This window comes from Eurytemora carolleeae, unplaced genomic scaffold (assembly GCF_000591075.1).
Source record: "Eurytemora carolleeae unplaced genomic scaffold, Eaff_2.0 scaffold292, whole genome shotgun sequence".
In the NCBI taxonomy this organism is placed as follows: Eukaryota; Metazoa; Arthropoda; class Copepoda; order Calanoida; family Temoridae; genus Eurytemora; species Eurytemora carolleeae.
In genome coordinates this window covers 161,392-185,389 of record NW_019396324.1, presented here as the reverse complement: position 1 = coordinate 185,389, position 23,998 = coordinate 161,392, and the positions used below count along the sequence as shown (strand labels likewise).

Below are 23,998 nucleotides of genomic sequence, written 5' to 3'. Positions count from 1 at the left end.
ATAAGGTTTTTGTTCAAGATAATAATATGGAGGAGGGGAGGGGTTTGTGGAGCGGGGGGGGGGGGTGGCGGCTGGAAAATAAAATTTAACTAATTTTCCAGTTGCAGGTGGACGATTTTACAATAAGGTGACTAATAATGAGCTGCATTCCGATCCAGCTCGGCCAAATCGTCCATGATTTCTGCCGAGGTTGTGCCGATCTTTCGAGCAAACTCCGCCTTCTCCGAGGCCGGAAGATCGGAGAACCGAAAGACAAGATCGCCATCAACGATCCCGCGGCAGGGATTTCTTAGATCCTTCTTGTTGGTTCGAATTGTTCGGAACGCTAAAAAAGTTTTTTTAGAAAACAGATTAATCAACAAAAGTTAAAAATAAAATATTAGATTATATAAAACATGGGAATTAATGATAACTCAGTCAAAAACAATAAATGGGGTAAAAAAGTGAAGAACTTCTGGGCTTTTCAAAATCTGGTCATGAGGCATTTGAAGAAAAATAAATTCAGATTTATCAAACTAGAAAAACAATAATATCTTCCAATCCACATTATTGATCGGATTTACATTGTAACAAGAGCATTCTCATTTTCAAATAGATGGTTTCTAAATATAAATAAATAAGTTTTACCTTTTGGATTAAGTCCTGCAGTCTGAGGTAGGTTTGTGCTCAAAACATTATTCAGCATAAGAAGACGTCTGTACACCTTCTCACTTATAGGTAGGATATATCCTAAACATAACATTATTTAGCATAAGAAGACGTTTATACATCTTCTTACTTATAGGCAGGATATATCCTAAACATTACATTATTCAACATAAGAAGACGTCAATACACCTTCTTACTTATAGGCAGGATATATCGTAAATGCAGACAAACTGCAGATATAAATAAATAAAAAATAATCAAGGGAAGAAATAAAGTTGTGATCTTAGCAAAGAAAAAAGTGTTTATTTAAATAAGATAATTTGTATTTTAAGCGATAAAATAAACTTAATGATTTTTAATCTATAAACATGTCCAGCACTTGTTTTTCTCTATCTTTTAAGACCAGACAAGTACACATGAATTTGTCCGGGGGGGGGGGGGGAATGCAATTGCTGATCCCCCCATAGCTCCCCCTCTGTACGCCTCTGTTCAAGACAGATGTTTATGTTCAGTTGAACAAAAAATGTTTACCCAGAGCTCCGTCCAGCGTGGCGTACCACGTGACATGCTTCTTCTCATTCATAGCGAGGACGCGCTGACTGGTGGAAGGATCGGTCAACTTGGCGCGCACACGCCACATACAGTTTACATGCTGACCTAAAAATGTATAAAAGTTTAGGACATACAATTAAATCAAAAATTATAAATTAATAATACAATGAATGGTTTTGATTTTAGATTAGATGTTTAAAATAATTGTAACCAAGCCTTTCCAAAACAGTCAAACATGACAAAAATACAAAGTAACTGACCTTGACCTGATGCCTTAGACGAGTTTTAAAATAATTCTATGACATCAAATAGTTTTATATCATCAGGATGCAAAGAAAAAGGGAATATGAAAAATTAGAGTTAAAGATTTCTACAGTATCGTTCTTTTGCAGGCATTGTATTGCCATTACGGAGGGATTAATTTATCACATAATAATANAAATAATAATACTAATACTAATAATAATCCCAAATATATTACCTAGATGAATATCTGCCTTCCTGATGAGTCGTAATCCACCCAGAGATTCCTTAGATTCAGGAGAATACACAAACATACTAAAAATGCATTTCTTTACACATACTTACATTTAATTATTATTAAAGTCATTGAAAAAGTATTCGAAACCGCTTCCGGCCATCGTTATGAGTCCACTGTCCATAGACAATGCGGACTGGAAAGCTGAAAGCTCTTGGATAAGTTTATACTAATTATCACACTAGATTTTAAAGTGAAAAGCGAATTCACATTTATAATAATTTCTGCGTTAAACATATCGTTCTTTAAGTTACCTGAGATTACGCTCTGAGTCTGTTGCCAGGAAGCCGAGGTGTCCGTTGTCTATGATAAACTCGGCCGCGTAAACTTCCAGGGGAGATGTGTCCCGGGATATAACTGACACAGTCCTGATATTAATATTATTCAAAAGAAGCTTCAGAAATTCTTTTATGGTTAACTAACATATACCGGGCATCCTTCCCCCCTCCCCCCAAAAAATAATGCAATTAATGCTGTCATTTTTCAAAATAAAAAAAGATGTACAGATGAAATTTCAAGTGACCCTACATAAAGAAAGTGACATGGCATGTCTGATTCACAATAGCACCCAATTTGAATAACATAAAGGTAAATATCGTTATTCGTGTTTTACTCTTAAAAAGTCTTGAATTCGGACCATTTTCTTCTTTGTCCAAGCAGCATAAATCCGCCAGTGACTTTAATGGAGACACTGTCCATTAACCGCTACTTAATCTTTGGTCAGTGTACTGCAAATTACTGCAGAGCGCACCGAAAGCTTAGTTATGGGTGGAGAAACCACGATTGAAAAAAAATCAAGTTAAAATAGAAAAATAAGGATAAATCATTCATCCTGGATTAGACACAGAGGGTAAATACGGTCCTGTTATTAATCGGACACGCCTGATCCCACATGGTACAGTATAATTTTTTACATTTTATCTACCTGTAATCCTGTTGGTACTGCAGTACGTTAATAGATTTGTAAACATCTCCAACCAGCAGGAAGTTCTTGAGAGCATGGATTTGATGAATGTAAACATTGGAATCAATGAAAGCAATTCCGTGCAGTTCCTTATCCTGAACAATTTTGTATTGTTTTCCAAACAAAAAGGAAAATTAAATTTTTTATTTTTAGTTTTGTTTTGTTTTCTACCTTAAACTGCCAAATATAGATCTTCTGCCCCACAGTACTCACTAGAAAACCTAAATCAAACAATAACAATTATAAAACTAATTTCTAAAGGGATTGTTCAGATCGTTTAGCTTGTGAAGGAGGTACCACAGTTTATAATACAAAGCAAAAAAAAATATGTGTTATATTGCTTTCGGCTCCAGTTCAGAGTCTCTTCGCTGTACATTGGGGGTTCAGACTGAAACCAGTTTGTTGATTCAATCGAGTTTAATTATAGGTTCCAGGCTTCAAGCACACAACTAATTATAAGCTATATGCATCAAACAATACAAATCTATATACATATATACTTTGCTTGTCTGGATGCTGTTTGTTTGTTTGTTTGTCTCTTTGTATCCATTAACGCCAAAACGGCTGAACTGATCGGGCCAAACTTTTCTGTGAGACTTCACATGTCCTTAGGGAAGGTTTATAGATGATCAAAATTACAAAATGTGTCTCCCAACAAAATTCGATTTTATAGACACATGTTTATTTTTGACTCTATGAAGACCAATTCTACCTGATACAGCAGATATTGCAGTGACAGGTCCCTTCTGTTCCTTGTCGTAAACTGTCTTGATCTTATGTTTGGTGAGGGGTTGACCAGGTTCAGGAACTACTTCGATAACATCGTAGATCTAGACCAGGACAATATTATTCAATCCAGTTGAATTAAAGGGATCCTTACAGGGCCGTAACAGGAAGGGGTACCCCTTCCCCCCCCCCCCGGCTGTGTAAGAGGGGGCTTTGCCCCTCCCACTCTTTACCCTGTGTGCCCCCCTTTCAAAAGCTTTCAGATACAGGGCTGAATCCTTAGAAAATGATTAGCATTTAATTACTTTTTCTCCCTGGAAGACCGGCAAATTGCGACATTGTCAGCGGAATCCGCAAGATCTTTCTTGTTTCTAATGCATTAAAATTGTTCAACCAATCACCGGATATTTGAGCTAGGTCTAGAGACGGTTCAACCACGTATCTTGAATCAGTGATTCAGAATTTGCCGATTTCATTAGATGTAAACTTCATATCAGCACTATAACAGTTAAGTATTTTAATCAGCGGAAGCTAGTTTAGCAATCTAGCTCAAATTCATTAAATTTGATCCAAGGAATTGAAAATGAATTTAGAATCACTAAAACTAACGAGGCCATCCCATCGAATCCCAATTTTCTCTTCTCGAGTTCAGAATAACTTAGTTTATCAGAGTCCGAATATAATGAATTTGAGCTGCGTCTCAAATCCACCAAAAACCGGTTTCAATTGAGTGCCGGCTTAATTTTGAAACATTGAATACAATTTTAAGTTAAACCAACCATATTTAATAAGCGTTTCAAATTTAAGCCGCGGCTCAAATTCTTTAAATTCGGCCTCTGAGTTTACAAATTACATTTATAACGACTGGACAAAAATATAAAATCGGAATACCTTAATATGTCCTCTGCTCGTAATGTCCTCTCCGTAGTTGAAGTTTGTCCCTAGGACAAGGAAACCACGTTGACCGCTGTGCATTCCCTCGCTGCTTAGGTAGAGATGCTTCATGCAGGTCACATACTCCCAGTCCTCCAGCTGCAGCTTAGTTCCTTAAATATATACCTTGTAGATGATCAAAATTTTGACAATTTGCCTCGGGACAAAAATCGATTTTCATTAAATAGTGAAAATCTACAATTTTTTTTTTATAAAATCCGTAAACTTGTTGTTTTGTTTTTGTTCACAATTGAAATAGAAGATGCCTAGTTTGATATATTTCTTAAAGCATTTTATTTCCCAATTTGAATCTGCACTGCACTTGTATCTAGTGATGTACATTCCGTTGATTCGTGTTTTAATCGATTTCGCGCCTGTATTTTCTTCAAGGGTCCAAATTTGGCATATAGTGTAAGAAAAGAAATTGTTTATTCGAAACATGTGCTTTTCTTATTAACCCTGACCGAAAAAAATGAGCAAAAACGATCATTTTTAGAAAGATTTCAATTTTTTTAGGACAAAAATTGCAAGTTTAATGCAAACCTTGAAATCTTGTAAGTTTTGTTAAAAGCTTTTTAAAATCCCCCCCGATCCAATATCATGAAAACATTACTTCTATCATACTATTAATATTGAGTATTGTAATATTAAGAATTCGTGAGAGAATAAATCAAGTACAGCAAATCCACTAGAAAATAACAACGATTATTATTGTGTCCATTTTGTCCCATCATCTTCGTGGTGGTAATTTTTGCTCCTCATTAGCATGGCGTAATTTTGAGTCAAACTACTTTTCTACATTTTCGTTAAGGTATAAATTTTCTTGATACGTCATTAATTTGAAATAAAGACGACATTTAAATTCTGGATTATTTTGTTGGCATTACCTGGAATAGATTCCCAGGATACTGGAGAGAACAGCTGTAGAGAAAACTTCTCTAGCAGAGGATAAAGAAACCTAAATAGATGAATATAAATCAAATCAAATAAATAAAATTGGAAAAACTAGAAATACTCTGCTCTGGTTTATTGAGAATTTACAGTAAATATTAAGTGACAAAAGATTTGAAGAACCCATTAAGCATTTATACTGAACTCTAAATACTTTAACTAAAAATATGTATATTTTTTTACGATTTATAAATGAAATTATATTTTTATGAACTTGGCCAGTTACAGATAAAAAAGTCTCTATTATCCAAAGACTTTTTCAAAACAAAACAGAACAAAAACTTTTTTATTTAATTCATTCATTATGTTTAATCAAGGAATTAAGCTTTTGCCACAAACTCAAATTTTTAAAGCACCATATCTTGGTAACCTGATGGTGTAAACCTTTGATTTTTCACATTTAGTTCATATGATTTTACAGAATTCATAGCTATGAATATTTATCTACGACCTTGGGTTGCAAAGATATAGGGATGAGCAAATCTGGATTTGTGGGAAGAACTCAATTCCTTTAAGATTTTCTTTTCCCTTATATTTTACCTATCACTTCTATCTTCAATATTGAGCTCCTTGTCATCCCCGTTAAACTTCCAGACCTTATTACTCGGCTCCGCCACACTCGTGATCACGGCGAAAGTTTTGGACTCTATATGAAACGCCACCTGGTGAGGGGAACATCTAGACAAGAGAATCAATTAAAAATAAAAAAAATATTTTAAATGTAATGTTTAACAACAGCTTAACCCAGAATTACGAAGACAAAGAAAGAATTTATAAAATGTCGTCTTGATAATTGGTCAATTGCTTTTATACTATTATATCATTTTAACTCTAATAATTTATTTTGATTAAGGGGTGTAAGCACAAGCTCACGCATACAAAATAAAACGATACATTAATTAACCTATTTTCAGTTAGTTATTGAGGTCTATAACTTACTTTGTTTTGCTTAAGATTGGTTAAAAGTTATGTACACCAAAGTTTTATGTTGCACTGTTGTCTCAGTAAAGAACTTGACCATGGGTATCCCTATAAACCATAGTGTACTATTATATCTAAATCTCAGAAATTTTAAAAATAAAAAGCTAGACATGAAATATGGGGGAACAGTTTAAAGAGCTTAATATAAATATTAAATTTAAAAACAAAATATCTGCAGAATTTCCCTATTAATAGTTTTAAAAGACGACATTTTATATATAATCTCATATAATGTCTGAAAAAAGACCTTAAACTGCACGGGGATACCTTAGAGGGACCTTCCTGACCGGCCAAGGTGCATCATATGAGAGATGACCAGGTAGAACACAGATTCTCAGCTCCGAGATCCTGTTGAAGTAGAGGAACCCCTGGGGACAGTTCACGTTGTGGAAGGGAGCAAAGGTAGAGATGGATCCATCTATAGACATTGGATGGAGTCGGAGCTCTCCTCGACTAGTCAGGAACAACCAGTGTGGGTACGGACCTAGGGAGGACAAATAGATCAAACCTCATCCGGAGGATTTAGAGTCAACCTCTTAAAGGGACAGACCGGCTATGTAAGGTAGTTTGAACTGAGTATGCAGTGTTGTGGAAAATTTTTTTCGGATTCATTTGACACATATAAAACTTCTTAAAGATCTGTAAATCCTGAGTTTGAGAGGAAAGTTGACGTTCAAAATCGTACTTTTGGTTGGATATGTTTTCAGAATTGGTTTCTTAAATTACAAAATAACGACGACAAAAAATGTAAACAATATCCTACAGTAAACTAATAAGTGGTTTAGGAACAGGTTGAGAAAATAAAAAGTAATCTTATCATCGAAAATATGTAATCTTGTTCAATTATTAGTTTCTGTTTTCTCATTATACTAGTCTCTCATTATTCACAAATATTTTCTGTAGATTTTCTGGAATTATATTATTGAGAAGACGACATTTGAAGATTTGTAGAAATCTATGAATAAATTCATAGAAAATAAGAAATTCAATATAATGATTAAAACGAAATAATTGATTCTAACATTGATTTTATTGACAAATTTATTTTGAGAAATATGTTCCTAGCCATCTAATTAGTTTACTAAAGAATTTTTACTTTAATTTTCGTTGTCGTTATTTAATAATAATAAAAAAAAATCTGAAAACGTACCCCACCCAAATTCATGATTTTGAACGTCGACTATGCACTAAAACTCAGTAATTATACATCGTGGAAAAATTTACATAGCTCAAATGAATCCTTCAGAATTTGTCCACAACACTGCATACTCAGTTTAACTACCTTACATAGCCGGTCTGTCCCTTTCAGAATGATGCACAAGTCGTATTAATCCAGGGGCGTATACAGGGATTTGTCCAAGAGAGGGGGGGTTTACCTTTTTGAAATTTCAAGGGGGTGGGGGGTGTCAGGCTTCATCGGTAAAATCACGATTTTTTACTTCTCCGCGCCTCAGATAAAAGCATAATTTACAAAACGCTTAGAAAGGTTAAAATATTGAATTTAATAACAATGCCTATTATATTCTAATCCAGGAGTGACGGCGGCGTGGTGGATTTTATTTAATCTATTTATAACAACATTAGTAGATAATTATGATAATAATAAGAATAATAATAATAATAATAAAAGACATTCCTAAAATTCAGACAACAAAATTCAATTTTCACATTTTTAAAGAAAATATTGTATTCTCACCTGATATAAAGACTCCCTCATATCCGGCAATATCCCTGAAGTAGCGAAGTGAGTGCCGGTGCATCAGCTGTTTTTCCTCACGGCCTTTCCTTGACTTCCGGTCGCGCAGCACTAATCCATGGGACAATTTCCTGTTAATAAACCCTTTTAAATGTTTACTGCTCTTAAATCTTATTTGGTGTCCTCAAAACCTTAGCTGATATCATAAAACCTAGCAGATTTCTGGTGTCCTCTAACCCTTATCTGGTATTACCTGAATCTGATTTTAAGCTGATCTGGTGAAAGACTGGGACTCTGGTACTCATACAACTCGTAAATTACAACCTCCTGATCCCTTAACCTCGCTAATAATAACGGCCTCCGTCCTCGAATCCCGAGACCGACCAGACGGATCTCTGTGACCTCTGGTAGATTCTCCAAGCCGCGCGTAGCGTCTGATTGAGTTGAAGCGCGTGTGCTCATATTGTCCACGAGTACATTGGGAGTGTGAGGGAAGTTTAACGAGACAAATCTGTAAAATATTAAAAATAAAATCTTTTAAGGGATTGTTCACCAAATAGAAAGGAATGCTTTAATACCATTAATTATCTCAGTCGTGAGAATTGTCTCTTTATGATCGATCATGAGAAGTATCGTTAAGATTAAAATAGAAAAAAAATAGTGCTACCGAGCTAGAACTACTGCAAACCTTCGTTTTACCAATGATAAACGATATTTACAGACAAGGGCGTATACAGGGGGGGGGCATGGGGGGCAGTGCCCCCCCTAGACTTGTAAAGGGGGGGGTTAAATATACCTATAAAAGTATAATAAAATGTCGATTTTTTAGAAACAATGCTTAGAAGGTAATTATTTGGACTGTATGTGTGCCTTTTAAGTATCTTATACTTATGCCCGATATCCAAGAAGCCAAGTGTTATGAATTTACAGTTCGAATTTTGCCCCCCCCCTAGGAGCTCCTAGAGGGGGGCAAAAAAAAATTTTGCGCTTCGCGCAAATCTTGCCCCCCCCCTACATTTATTTCTGTATACGCCCTTGTTTACAGACAAAAGAACAATGGCCAAGATGACAGAAACTAAGATTTATCATTCTCAACCTTAGAATTGGCTTTCAGTGGAATGCTAGGCTGAGTTGTAAAAAACTAAAAAAAAAGTTGGGTTACTATGTTTACTTTCAAGTTATTTAAACATAACATTTTTTGTTCATTCAATCACAGAATTTGTTTGTAAAAATAGGTTTACCTGAGAGTGAAGTCTGGAACACTGTAAAGCTCAAAGTTTCCATTTTGTCTAACCCCGACACACCAGTAGGTTATCTTAACAGGCTCAAGGTGCTTTCTCCAACCTTCATCGTTATCCTTGTAAAATAGGTAAATAGATAACAATAATCAGGCTCTTAATAGATATATTTGATAATATATAACAGGTTAGAAAGATAGATAAACACATTTATAAAGAATACAAAGAACCGAGAGATAAATATGTCGATACGAGGATAAAATATATCGTTCTTTATCCTAAACGAACAATTTTTTTGGGAAACTTTTTAAGACCGATAGTTTTTACTGAATGATCGATTTTTTTAAAACTGTATTTTTTACTGAACGAACGATTCTACTGCCGAAGAAAGGGTTGAAAAATAACGAAATGGGTCGTTCACGAACGATGAATAAACGAAATGAAAAAACGGGTGTCTCCGACACGTGTAAATAAGATAGTGAGGAAAAATCAATTATCATAAAGGGTTACCCATAAAGAATGTGACTGAAAAGACGACCTAAAACTATGACAACTCTAAGGTTAAAGTAAAAAAGTCTTCTGCTTTGAATGAAGTATTTTAATGGCTTATCTAATGATTTGCCAAAGAAACAAAAAAGCTTAAAGTTGCAGGCAATCACAAATATAAGAAAACAGACAGTATAAATTCTGTATAGTCGTCTCTGAAACCTCTTTATTTGTGGGTAAGCATGTAGATGAATGAAATTGGCTTCCAATAACCGTTTATTTTTCGTCTAAAATATCCCATATTTAAAATATTCCGTTTAGAAATGCGCAAAAGAAAATTGTGATGTGCAGCTGAAAACCTACCTGGTTCTCATCATTATCATCTATTCCTCCCTCACTGAACATCCCAACCTTGAATACATACTATTTAAAGGGATTGCAACAGAAATTTCAAGTGACCCTTCCACCTTAAATTCTTTATCTGATCAATAATAAGATGTTGCGTTTTCTAGCTTTAAGTGTTAAATCCTGATGGTTCATTAGTAATGCGTAAATGCTTTTCCAGAGAAACCTGAAAATAACCTGTTTAAAAAGTATAAACATTCTTATCTAATTCATATTTGATCAGACAAAGCTTTTAAGGGACCGTTATGAACCTTTACAATGAACATTTCTTGAAATTCTGTGGCCGTACATTTTTCAAGTGTAAAACATAAACAAAATAAGGGAAACTAAAAAAGACAATTTTGGAAATTTATTCAAAAAATAAAAAAATGCAAAATATTCATGAGCTGGATCCGGATCCATTTTCAGGACGAATTCAGGCTCCACATCAAAACTAAATGGATCGTAAGAACTATTTTTGATAAAAATAGACAATTTGTCGAACTTCAGGAAATAAAGTTTAATTAATTTAATCATAAAATTCAGATAATTTATTAACCTGAGCTTCGCCACTACCATACAATAGCTCATCCTCCTCATCTAGATCCTAGACAGACAATATTGTTATCATTTTATATTATCAGTTTATATATATATAAAGTAGTAATCTCTGTCAGTACGGTTTGATTGATTGGATGTCCGATGTCATAATAACTCATGAAACCATTAATTGATTTGCCTCAAATGTTGATATTGTAAGTCGTTAAAACCATCTTTACTAGGTTTAAATATTTAAATGTTTGGGATAGTTACCGATGCTAGTCGAAAGGAAGGAGGACTTAGTTAACCGCGCATATTTATACTTCATAATGACAGAGCCATCTGTCATTTAGAACGGTCTATCAAAACAATAGACGTTTTTCTGTTCATACTTTCCCCCCAAAAATATTAATAGAAAATACAAACCTTTGGTTGTTTTTTATTTTCCGTATTCCTGGTTTGCTTCTCCTTGTTGCTAAGTTTAGTTTCTGTAGTTAGTAATCCAGATTTATCCCGGTATAAGCTGACCGCCACCAGGGGACTCTTCATTCTACCTGGCAGCTCACCTAAAGTATCATTATTATTATCATCATTATCATTATCATTTTTATCATCATCATCATCATTATAATTACTTTTATCATTTTTAATAGTTAAGTATCCTTAATATCATTAAAATCAAATCAGGCTTTTATATGGTCCTACTATCCACTATTCAATCTCATTATTTTCATTATTATCATAATTACAATTATCATCATTATCATCATAGTCATCATAGTCATCATTATTATCATTATTATCCTTATTATCGTTATTATCATTGTTATCATTATCATCATTATTATCATTATTATCATTTTTTATCATTATCATCATTTTCATCATTATTATCCTTATTATCCTTATTATCCTTATTATCTTTATTATCCTTATTATCCTTATTATCATTATTATCATTATTATCATCATTATTATAATTATTATCATTATTATCATTGTTATCATTATTATTATTATTATTATCATTACTATCAGTATTATTATTATTATCATCATTATCATCATTATCATCATTATCATCATTATCATCATTATCATTATCTATCATCATACCTATTTTAGTTTTGACAATACTAAGAGTTCCCTCCTTGAGAGTGAGTACTGCAGCTTGACCGGACTCCGATACCAGAGAGAGATGCGGGTCAGCACAGCTTACAGAGCGTATAGGTCCACCCAGATCTAGAATATAACAGAACTTGACCAAAATTAAACCAATTCAAATTGAAGGTTAAATACAACATTGATAAAAGCAAAATCTATTCCAGTATATTTCATCTAAATCAAAAGCCAACCAATAGCTAACTAAGAATAAACAAAGATCCAAGACATATCTAAAATCAACCCAAGATCATTCCCAGATTTAACCCAGATCCAACCCAGAATCAACCCAGATCCATCCAGATCCAACCCAGATCCAACCCAGATCCAACCCAGATCCAACCCAGATCCAACCCAGATCCATCCAGATCCAACCCAGATCCAACCCAGATCCAACCAAGATTCAACCCAGATCCAACCAGAATCCAACAAAGATCCAACCAAGATCCAACCAAGATCCAACCAAGATCCAACCAAGATCCAACCAAGATCCAACCAAGATCCAACCAAGATACAACAATGATCCAACCAATATCCAACCAAGATCTAACCAAGATCTAACCAAGATCCAACAAAGATCCAACCAAGATCCAACCAAGATCCAACCAAGAGCTAACCAAGATCCAACCAAGATCTAACCAAGATCCAACCAAGAGCTAACCAAGAACTAACCATGAATAAACCATAACCCAACAAAGATCCGACCAATAACAAGTAAAGATACAACCAACATTAAATCATGAATCCCACCTATGTCTAGGGTCTGAACAAGATCGCAGTCTTTGAGCAGAAGAACAGCATTAGGTACAACCTGGAGAATATATCCGTTTCCTGCCAGAAAAATAAACTTTATAAAAGTAAAAGAGTTTGACGGTAATCTGGTGAATGAGGGGGGGGGGGGAAGAAGCTATTACTTTACGGAAAAATATTAGTTCACAACTTAATGTATACAAATGATAAAGAAAAAGTACAAATGTTGAGCGTCTCTTTTTATTAAGTTTAATTTCCTCCGATATTTCCAGCAAATACAGTAGGCTCTGTGGTTCTAAATCCAGATGTATCCAGCTCATTAATCTCCTGAAATACATGAACAATTACAGATCAAAGATGGAAGAAATAGGATGGTGAATGATGAAATCCCCGAGAGATGATTATAAAATCGGCAAAAAGAGTAGCGTCGGTTTCTGGACCCAGAGAAGACCTTCTCATCTTCCTCTCCTTTAATATACTCGTTATTCATTATATATTTACATCTATGTACTTCTAAAATGGAAGTATAAAGTTAAAAATGGAAATAACAGAATAAATGGATGAAAAGATGGAAGGAAATGACAGAATTAGTGGAAATGACAGAAAAGATGGATCAACATGATAGATTGAATGGATGTACAGATTGCTTGATATTACCTGTCCTGTTTGTAGAACCATCGAGGAATCTTTCCTTGATAAGATTAGGTACGAATGTTCTGCTGCACCACCCTGAAATATCAATGATTGATAAGTGCCCAGCGTTGCCCTTGGAATTATTTTAAATCGGAGTTTGAATTTTTTTTTATAATTTCAAATATTTTTCGATTAAAAAAAAAAAAATTCCGAATGATAAAATATATTTTATTCTACTGCATCACCCTGTAATAATGATAAAATATATTATATTCTACTGCACCACCCTGTAATACTGATAAAATATATCATATTCTAGTGCACCACCCTGTAATACTGATAAATATATTATATTCTACTGCACCACCCTCTAAAATTAATAATTTATAAAATATTCTACTGCACCACCCTGTAACATTGATAAAATATAGAATATTCTGCAGCACCACCCAGTAACATTAATAAAATATATTATTTTCTACTGCACCACCCTGTAATACTGATAAAATATAGAATATTCTACTGCACCACCCTGTAATACTGATAAATATATTATATTCTACTGCACCACCCTGTAAAATTAATAATTTATAAAATATTCTACTGCACCACCCTGTAACATTGATAAAATATAGAATATTCTGCAGCACCGTCCTTTTAAAATAAAAAAGAAGAATATGAAGTGTTACCAAGTCAAATTAAAAATTGCACTGAAAAAGAAAAAAGATAATAACCTGAGCAGCGTTAGGTCCGAATACTGTCCACATATCTACACATCCAGGAAGTTCAAATGTAGTCACAACCTATTCATCAAATAAATAAACAATAACATTTTTTCTGAATAACACATTTTGATAAAAAGACAGGTTGGCTAGTTTTATCTGAGATTGTAGTGAGCCAAGGAGTATTGAATAGAAGGGAGATACAACTGACGCAGCCCGCCAGTTCGAAATCCCGATAGAAGAGTTCTCACTGCTGGTAACTATCCTCACAGAAAATTGATTTGTGTATACCAGCTGAGCTAGATACTGATAGATATCTGTAGAACACAAAGATTAAGGTTATCAGTTAACACTGAACTGAGATGGATTGACTTCTGTGGAACGCAAAGATCAAGATAAACAATAACCTGAGGACGAATTGATCTTTATAAGACGCAAAGATCAAGATAAACACAAACCTGAAGACAGATTGATCTCTGTAGGACACAAATATCAAGATAATCACTAACCTTGAGAGGGATTAATCTCTATATGACGCAAAGATCAACACTAACCTAAGGACGAATTGATCTCTATAGGACGTAAAGATCAAGATAATACTAACCTGAGGATGGATTGATCTCTGTAGGACACAAAGATCAAGATAATTACTAACCTTACGAGGGATTGATCTCAATATTACGCAAATATCAACACTAACCTAAGGACGAATTGATCTCTATATAATACTAACCTGAGGATGGATTGATATCTGAAGGACACAAAGATCAAGATATACACTAACCTGAGGACGGATTGATATCTGAAGGACGCTAAGATCAAGATATAAATTAACCTAAGGACGAATTGATCTCTGTAGAACGCTTAGATCAAGTTATACACTAACCTGAGGACGAATTGATCTCTGTAGGAAGCAAAGATCAAGATATACACTAACCTGAGATTGATCTCTGTAGAACGCTTAGATCAAGATATACACTAACCTGAGATTGATCTCTTTAGAACGCTTAGATCAAGATATACACTAACCTGAGGACGAATTGATCTCTGTAGGACGCAGAGAGCTCCGTTTTTTCCGATCCCTGCTGTCGTAACCAACTCAATATCAGGATCAGGACTATTTGTGCTAAAATATATTAATCATGAAAAAGTAATTTTTGTTTTTGACAATAATGAGCATTAGACATTCCATTAGACAAATTAGAATCAATGGAAATTTAAATTCAATGATCTGAGAGTAAACGATACCTTCATTGTCAAATGTGAAATAAGCACGATGTAAAACATTAAATTATTTTTTTTACAATTTTAAATGTAGAAAATAAATGTGGGGGGGGGGTTGCATGGGCATATACACGAATTTGTCCAGGGGCACTCAGCATGACTGGCACGGGGGGGGGGGGGCTCATCCCAATGGCGAAGACAAGGTTGTCCTGTATATGACTAGAATGAAGAACTACCTAAACTCCTCTGAAAGGAAGGCGGGTTCCCCCATACTAACATATCCACAGGGTCCAATATTCAGCAGACTGTCACACACCTAGATATAAATAGCAAATGGAAGACGACTTTCAAATATCGTCTTCAGGGATTCATTTAAACGATGTGACTTAAGAGACGCCGCCAATAACAAATTTATTCTGGCTTATACTTTAGGATTAGCTGTAAAAAGAAAAGAGAATTTAAACTGAAGACTTAATCCAACCCATAGGTTTATCAAATTTTAAGTTCTGAGTCGTATTTCAAGTTTTCTCCTTGATGGGATGATGACAAAAAAGCGCTCTTTGATCTTAACTCAGCAATTAAAAATAAAAACAAGTCATAAATTGCTCTGAGTCCGAATTTAATGAATTTGAACCGTGTCTCAAATCCACCAACAACCGGTTTCAACTGAGCGCCGGCTTAAATCTTGAAACATTGAATACGATTTTAAGTGGAACCAACTATATATGAGACGCGTCTCAAATTTAAGCCGCGGCTTAAATTCTTTGAATTCGGCCTCTGGTTAATTAGTCTAAAATTCTAATTATTGATAAAAAGTGTATGTTTCCATTAAATCAACTATCCCAAATCTTTAAACCAACTATATCAATAAGAACCCCTGTGCAAACGAATTTTAAATAATTTAAATGATAAAATGCGATTAAACTATGTCTTTGGTTTGGTCGAATTCAATTCAGTTTCGGTTAGATCTGGTGACGCACCAGTGCCCCTCGGATATACACACTACACTACACAGGTTTTATATTATCAAACACGCACAGCAGTCATAAAAGAATTTTCAATTTTTAGGCGCAATTCTTTATATTTATTAATAACCAATTATATTTGTAGTGGTCTAAAAAAAACTTGATAATGATTGAAAACGTATACAAGTGTCAAAATAAATTCGGTTTGATCAATTTGAATTTGAAAATATTGAACGTAAAGCCATGCATGTTTCCAATCTTTTGAAATACTTTTATGGTTCAAGATTTTATATTCTATACAAGCTTGCCACAAATTCTGATTTTCTTGAAAAAAATTTAATTAGTGTTTAATTATCAAATAAGCATCCTGCAACCCCCTTCTTTTTCATCAATGTGTTACTAAAAAGATAAATAATTTTAGAATGTGCATAAAATCTACGCGTCTTCTATGCTTCAATGACCCCTTAAACACAGCTCCACACTTTGGTAACATTAGAAATAAGGGAGGGAGAATGAGGGTAGAAAAAAAAGTAGAAAAGATTTGTTTTGTTATTAAAAAAACTAAAAACTAATGTTGAAATAAATGGGAAGGCTTAGAAAGCGGGGGGGGGGGGAGCACCCCCACTCATTTTCGCATTGTGGGAAAATAAGCTTTGAATGAAGGTTGTAATACTTAAAAGGGATGCAATGGAGCAAATACAAATGGAAAATGGAAAATTAAGGGTTTAAATTCCATAAAATCCAAAAACTAAGCAATGATGAATACAGAGTTGACCTTAATTTCTTCTATGTAAAAAAAGGTAAAAAAGTAGTTTTTAAGAAACAGATATGATTGTATTATTTGCGGTTTCTTTAAATCAGAGATTTGGATCGTAATATCGAATATTTATTCAAGCCTAAAGTAATCAATTTATTTTTTCAATCAAAAAAACAGATAAACATCCTCATACAAAATGTTTCATGGACCAATTGTCATGGACCAATCTTCAGTGAGGTCTGTTCTCGACTGCAGAATATTCCAGTATTTTTTCTGTTTGTGTATTTTCATGAAAGAGTTGGCGGATTAGTGAAATTTAAATAAAAAAGACGACAATCATGCCACTGTTTTCTGGTCACCACTGTAAGAGAAAATATTTTTTTAAGGATTATATGTAAGTACACATGTGGTTTACACAGCAGTATTTATTGCCTACTGTATAGAGGGGCAACGAGAAGAAATATGGACAACAGGTAACACATGTTCGTTCATTTCCCCACCCAAATTACCAAACCGGTGATTTTTTTAAATGTGTCTTGTTCCCCAAACCTCTCCCAAAGAACCCCCTTATAATATTAAAAAAAAATATGATTATCAAAAATACTTTAAGATTAAGTGCATTATTTAAATATCATCTGTTCTAGGAGGTTTATGGCTAGGGTTTGGTTTGATCTTCGCTGGGATGGATCTTTGGTTGGATCCTTATAAACCTAATTTCAAAACAGCTGTCAGGTTTTTAAGAAATAATCATAAAAATAAAACGTAAATTATCAAAAAATACAGGTTTTTTTTAAACTGTTCGAAATTCATTCAAATTCTAAATTTCATCATTATTTCCAGAACAATCTCAATAATCCTGTTCCTACCCTTCTACACTTTTGCCATGTACTGCCAGTACTCAAAACAGGTATTTTTTAAAAAAATATAACCAACAGAAATAGGATTGTGAACTGATTGTTTCATAACACAACATTTTTAACCATTTTTTACCCCAGTCTTCAAAAAACTACCAACCACAGCTTGAGGGCCTTCTCTTCAATCTCTGGAGATACAATCTTGGTGCTATGCCAATCTACATTATCACCCAGGAACTTAATTTGATTAAAAAAACTTAAGTTTGACAAAATATTCCAGTCTGGCTTTATAAAAAACACTTTGACAAAGAGTATTTTAATCATCTTGATTTATAGAGTGCTCTTCTTTTTGCCAGCTGGGCTAGAATCTCAGAAAGTACCCTTACAGTTAACCTGCAGATAGGATTTCTAGTGCTGGCATTCATGTCACTTATGTCAAGTGGAGCTGCGTTCAAAATCACAGCCAGGGAAACTGAACCAATAATTTGGTTCAAACCCATCAAAGAGTCGGGGAAGAAGGAGTCTTTTAACGACAGACTTTTGCAAGTAATAAAGTCCACAGCAAAGGTAACTTACAAATTAAAATCAAGTGATTAAAGGGTTTGGAGGATTCAAAGTCTAAATTGATAAATCTTAAATGTTGATCTTTTTCTAGGTCGAATATGGTGCTACTCAACCTGGAACAACTCACAGACTCCCAAAAGTTGGTGATTTAGATCAAAGAGTTACATTAAAACAGCAAGGTCTTCCAACTCTTCTTTACTGTCCAAGCTTCCACGAAATATTACAACATATACCCATGGTGATACTTTTTATCCTTTCAAGAATAACCCCCATAGCCCTAATGGTTACATACATCCATACCTACACCCTGGTACCAATATCAGTAATAATCGTTCTACAGATTCTGATTGGATGGCGCCTACTTAAGCTAAAAATAATGGATTCCGTTTTGTCAGCTTTCCTCTCAATTTCACAGCCAGCTCCGTATCAAGTTAAATCAACACCAAACTTCATAGTAAAGGTAAGTACAAACTGTAATCCAAAACTAAACATTCATACAGTCACATGATTTGAGATGGAATTTAAAGAATTTGAGCCGCGGTTAAAATCCGCCAAAACCCGGTTTAAATTAAGCGCCGGCTTAAATCTTGAAACATTTGATACAATTTTAAGTGGAACCAACCATATTTAAACCGCGGCTTAAATTTAAACCGCCGCTCAAATTCTTTAAATTCGGCCATTGGTTGGCTTATCCCATATATCCAAAAATATATTTTTTTAAATGCCCAACAACATTACTTTTGTTGATTATCGAAAAACTACCATATTTTTCTATTACTGCATAGATTAGGTTGTAAGAGAGGAGTGCTGATGTGATTTTGGCATTTATCTCCTTTTTATGGATAGCACTTAAATTTGAACTGCCTGTCAAAACTTTGATAATTAATGTATATCTTAACTCAGGGTAAATTTATTTTACTAAATTCTGTGATATGGATGCTGATCAACATGTCCTCAGTGCCAGTTCTTCTTGGAGCAGCTGTGCATGACCACTCTGAAGGTCTACCCATATTTAGCTGTTTAAATACTACATCAATAAATGATACCCTCAGTAGGATTTGTGAGGTGAACATTACTAATATTCTGCTAACTATGCTAAAATTTAACTTGAGACTTAAACTTATAACATATTTCTCAAAGTTCACAAAACTTTAAGTCCAAATGATTTTCTTAAATCCTTTCGAAGAAATTATGAGTAAAGAATTGAGCTGTTGGGTTAGAAATGGCAAATTAGATGGCAGTGTCATCAACATTCTCTATTACAAGTGGCAATGCACTAAGGCTGACGCCTTAAAAGTGTGACATACATATTAAAATACATAACAGCTAAATGTAATAGGATTGATGTATTAGGAAGATGAGGCACCAAACTCGCTTTTATCTGTTGGATTAACAATTTCCACTTTCCTGGGCCTACTACTGCTCCTGTTGTCCCTTATCCTTGTCAAGAGAGGAACACCTCCTCTGATAATAGTTCAGAGGAAATGGGATGATAAATTGAAAGCATACATGGAACAGGAGAATGGAGGTAGCAAATAATTTGTATTCTAACATTGACAGATGCTTTTTTTGGACTTGGGTATGTGGACTGTGGAGATCACATCATTATTAGTCAAAAAGTTAAGTGAGGCCAAATTTAAAGAATTTGAACCGTGTTGCTGAACCACCAATAACAGGTTCCAGTTGAGCGCAAGCTCAAATCTCAAAACAATTATTAAAATTTTCAGCTGAACCAACAATCTATGAATCGCGTCTAGACGCGGTTCAAATCCTTTGAATTCGGACTCTGATGTTATTACTCTAGGTCTTGGGTATAAATGGAGAATAGCAACAGTAGATGAATTTCAAGAACACAAGAACTTCATCTTTAAGCACATACAATACAAGACAGTAAATGTATTTAGGATTTCAAACTGTCCGGTAAGTCATAACAACAAAATGTCCTATTATTAACTAGTAAATTGTACTAAATATCAGGGACTAGCAGTGCCACATTTCCGACTTCAAGATGGGGTTGTTCTTCCCATGCTGAACTTCTCCAGGTAATAATTCATCATTTTAATAATTGGGAAAAAATATGAATTTAATATATAATCTTTCCTCAGAAATTAAATTAGTCCAATTAAAGTCAAAATCAAAATTTGCGGTAAATCATATGCAATCAGAGATTAATATTTTATATTTTATATATAGCTATGTAAGACCCATCAAGTAGGTTTCGTTTGAATATTATCCTTAAATGTGTGAACAGAATCCTATATTACCTTTAAAATACTCCCCATGACAATTTTTCAACCCCCCCCCCCCCCCTGATTGATAATACTTCATAATATTTCTGTGAATTGGTAGTTAATTTTTTTAGAACTTTTGTAATTTTAAACATCAGATAGAGAAATAATTTGATGTCGAATATATGAAAATATTTAAAAAAAGAGACCTGTAAGTGAGTCAAGATTAAAAGAATCAATAATTAATTTGCAATTAGTTCTGATGATCTGAGAACACTAAAAGCAGAGGCAGAAGAGTTCCAATCATTTGATCTTCTCTTTGGACTGAGATTTACAAGATATTCCATTTACATCCCAGATGACTACTACTGATGATATAATGGAAGGTTTACATAAAGTGATAATAAAATATACATTTATCTTAATTCCACCTTTTACTACAGAGATTTTAACCCATGTAGAGTTTAACTCAAACTTGAAGAAGAAAAAGAAAAAAATCAGAAACTACCAAAACAAGACTTAGTTCTCATAGCAATTCTGTCAAAAAAAACGTATTTGTCAAGAACTAAAACAAATAAATTTCAAGTTCGAATTACAGTGAAATTAATTAGTCATGGATGGCATTGACATATTTAATTTAATTTTGCTCAATCTGAAATGATTTCTAATCTAATCGGGTAAACCCTAGATACCATTATCCAAAATCTATGGTCAATGCTTCAATGTTTCATACCTCAAAAGTAAATGCAGATATTTTGTGGTGAACAGTTTCTGGAGTAGACCCGTAGACTTCTAGTTCCTCATTCTCAGCATCTAACCAGTCTCCAGTAGTATCCAGTCTTTTCTTCTTGTTTGGAGGTTCCTTTTCCCTCCGACCTCCGATCTATAAATAGCAAAATTAACCCTATTCTCTTTAGCTAAATAATAAACACTTATTTGCTTGGAGGCTCCTTATTTTCCTCAAACCTCGAAACATTGAATTTGAGTATATTTTCTTTAGATGCTTGTTCTCCCTTCAACCTCCGAAGGCCTCTTTTCCCTCCAACCTCCGAACAATTGGAGGAATTAGTAGCTTTTTTTCCACCAACCTCTGATCTATAACGTTGAATTTAAGTCTTAGAAGTTTGAATAACGGTGCATTTCTACAGTACATTTGGTCGGTAACAAAACGTTTATTTAGTTTCTTTAGATAGCTCTAAATATATATTTTTTAATGTGGGTGTTCATACCTGGCCTGCATCTCTGCTTGTATATTTGAGTAGAAGAGAGTTTCCAAGCCTACTGCCCAGGAACAAGTAACCTAGACAATATTATTTATTAAAAAACGCAATTTTTATATTTTTTTTTAGAATAGTAAGTAAAATGATTTTTCTCGATGAAGGTTATTTCATAATTCTCGGATCCTTGGAATGAGAACATGATCACGCACCTCTGACTCTTTAGTAAAAGTAAATTCAACCTGAAGTCTGACCGCGTCAACCTTGTTGCACCGGCTAGTACTATTGAGTGCCTGCTTTATTTAACCAATGTCCGGACGATACAGTACAAACTGGGACCGGAATGGTTGATCCGGCTCGGAAATTCAAATGTACTATTTCATGGGTCTGACCCAATCATCAGTTGGATTCTTTAAATATATGCATATATTTAAAGAATCAGCTTTAAATTAAAACATTTCAATATAATTCAGAATCTTACTTGATGTTTCATGCTTTGCATATAAATATATATACTATATATATATATATGAGCGAAGAGCTTTTTTATATAGATTGTTGGGAAAAAGGCTTGATCCTAATTGGATGTGTAGCTACAATTGAAGAACTGGATTTGTGCACTTCATATTTTACTTAGAATATTACAAAACTTGATTGTTTTAGCATCTTTACTCTTAAAATTGAATGAAAACTTTTCACCAAAAACTGTCAAATACACAATTTAAAAAAACATTAATATTTAACTTAATAGTCCTTCTTAAAAAATATGCGGATCCATGTATCCAGATCCAAGGGTCTAACATATCAACAAAAACTGCAAAAATATATTTCCTCTCAAACCCCAAATCTAAACTATTGAAAAAGAAATATAATCCAAAATGTCTTTATCTCTAAAAGACTCATCAAGTTTTAGCATAAAAATAAGAAAAAAAACGAAGCAAAATAAAAATTGAAAATTGTTTTTCTGTAAAAATCAGTAAATCTTAAAGAAAATGCTCATGAACAGAATCCACATCAAATCAAATGGATCCTAAGCACTGATTTAATAGGACGCACTGAATTAGAGGTTTTACCTTTGCCCGTGAGAGAAAGACAAGTGGTGAGTACACTAGCTGCAGCCTTGTCCAGGTGAAATCCTTTTACAGCTCTCATAGCATCTACCAGTAGGGTCAACACGTACAGTTCTCCGCCTTTAACATGTTCAGGCTTTTATTAAAATTAAAATATTTATCTTTTGTTTGAAATGTAATACCACCGTATTATAATTTTGAAAACTGAAATTTTATAATTTCTCCACGAAAGTGACTTGCACATACTACTTAAGGAAAACATATAGGAATAATCAGAATCAAATACTTTAATACCTAGAAAAACGACACCATCGTCCACATTTTGGATCATATAAAGATTTCAATGGTACCGTTGTGAGTTACCATAAAAATAAATCTGAATTGTCATGAGGTTTCAAAATTTAAAAAAATCCCTCCAGACACAACACATACCTTTCAACGATATAACAAGTTGATCTGTAGATAAGAACTCTGCTACAGCACAGTCTAGGCTTAGTTTAACTCCTTCTAGAGGACGAATATGTATATCTGTTGTGATCCCCTTGTCTCCAGTAGCATTCAAGGATACTCCATAGCAGGGTATACCCTGAACAATAAAAACTATAAAACCTCTTTTACCCTTAGAAACAGTGTTTCCAAATATTCTGAAACTCTTTGCATTGGTTAATTAAGTCTTCATCATCGAATAGAATCTTAAACCACGTGACATTGTACAAAAACTAAGAAATAAGACATATTGTAAGTCTCATCCTTTGTGGGTAACTCTTGATCAAATAAGTTTAAATATTCAATGTCATTCAAATCAGATCAAATCAGATCAAATCAGATCAAATCAGATCAAATCAGTTCAAATCATATCAAATCAGATCAAATCAGACCAATCAAATCAAATCAGATCAAATCAGTTCAAATCATATCAAATCAGATCAAATCAGATCAAATCAGACCAATCAGATCAAATCAGATCAAATCAGATCAAATCAGATCAAATCAGATCAAATCAGATCAAATCAAATCAAACCAGATCAAATCAGATCAAATCAGGTCAAATCAGATCAAATCAGATCAAATCAGATCAAATAATCAAACCAAAACAAACCAAACCAGCCTTTTAGAGACCTATCGTGACTTAGTACCTGGTTAAGATAGAAAAGACTGTTGACCGCAAACACAAGAGTTCCTCCAGTAGGCATAGGTACAGGTACAGCCTAGCACA

At 34.0% G+C, this 23,998-nt stretch overlaps 2 protein-coding genes across 2 annotated transcripts; one reads left to right on the top strand and one right to left on the bottom strand.

Moving 5' to 3' along the window:
* Nucleotides 1-121: 121 nt before the first annotated feature.
* Nucleotides 122-23,998, bottom strand: LOC111700958 (cleavage and polyadenylation specificity factor subunit 1). The gene is made up of 30 exons (XM_023472045.1): nt 23,919-23,998; nt 23,215-23,368; nt 22,786-22,902; nt 21,725-21,795; nt 21,229-21,378; nt 15,364-15,443; nt 14,933-15,029; nt 13,916-13,984; nt 13,206-13,277; nt 12,806-12,875; nt 12,549-12,629; nt 11,754-11,879; nt 11,064-11,203; nt 10,657-10,704; nt 10,077-10,124; nt 9,231-9,346; nt 8,243-8,500; nt 7,990-8,120; nt 6,561-6,777; nt 5,853-5,990; nt 5,249-5,319; nt 4,320-4,474; nt 3,415-3,532; nt 2,874-2,923; nt 2,664-2,797; nt 1,993-2,106; nt 1,682-1,758; nt 1,180-1,305; nt 628-729; nt 122-325 (listed from the first exon to the last, which is right to left on the bottom strand). Exons 1-30 carry the CDS (start codon nt 23,973-23,975, stop codon nt 132-134), a joined length of 3,381 nt encoding a protein of 1,126 aa, XP_023327813.1. The 5' UTR covers nt 23,976-23,998; the 3' UTR covers nt 122-131.
* LOC111700960 (uncharacterized) lies at nt 15,961-20,920 on the top strand. The gene is made up of 13 exons (XM_023472049.1): nt 15,961-16,142; nt 16,514-16,578; nt 17,236-17,322; nt 17,494-17,581; nt 17,690-17,756; nt 17,845-17,937; nt 18,040-18,270; nt 18,359-18,727; nt 19,171-19,332; nt 19,621-19,795; nt 20,072-20,187; nt 20,245-20,309; nt 20,753-20,920. The coding sequence occupies exons 1-13, from the start codon at nt 16,054-16,056 to the stop codon at nt 20,865-20,867; spliced, it is 1,722 nt and encodes a 573-aa protein (XP_023327817.1). The 5' UTR covers nt 15,961-16,053; the 3' UTR covers nt 20,868-20,920.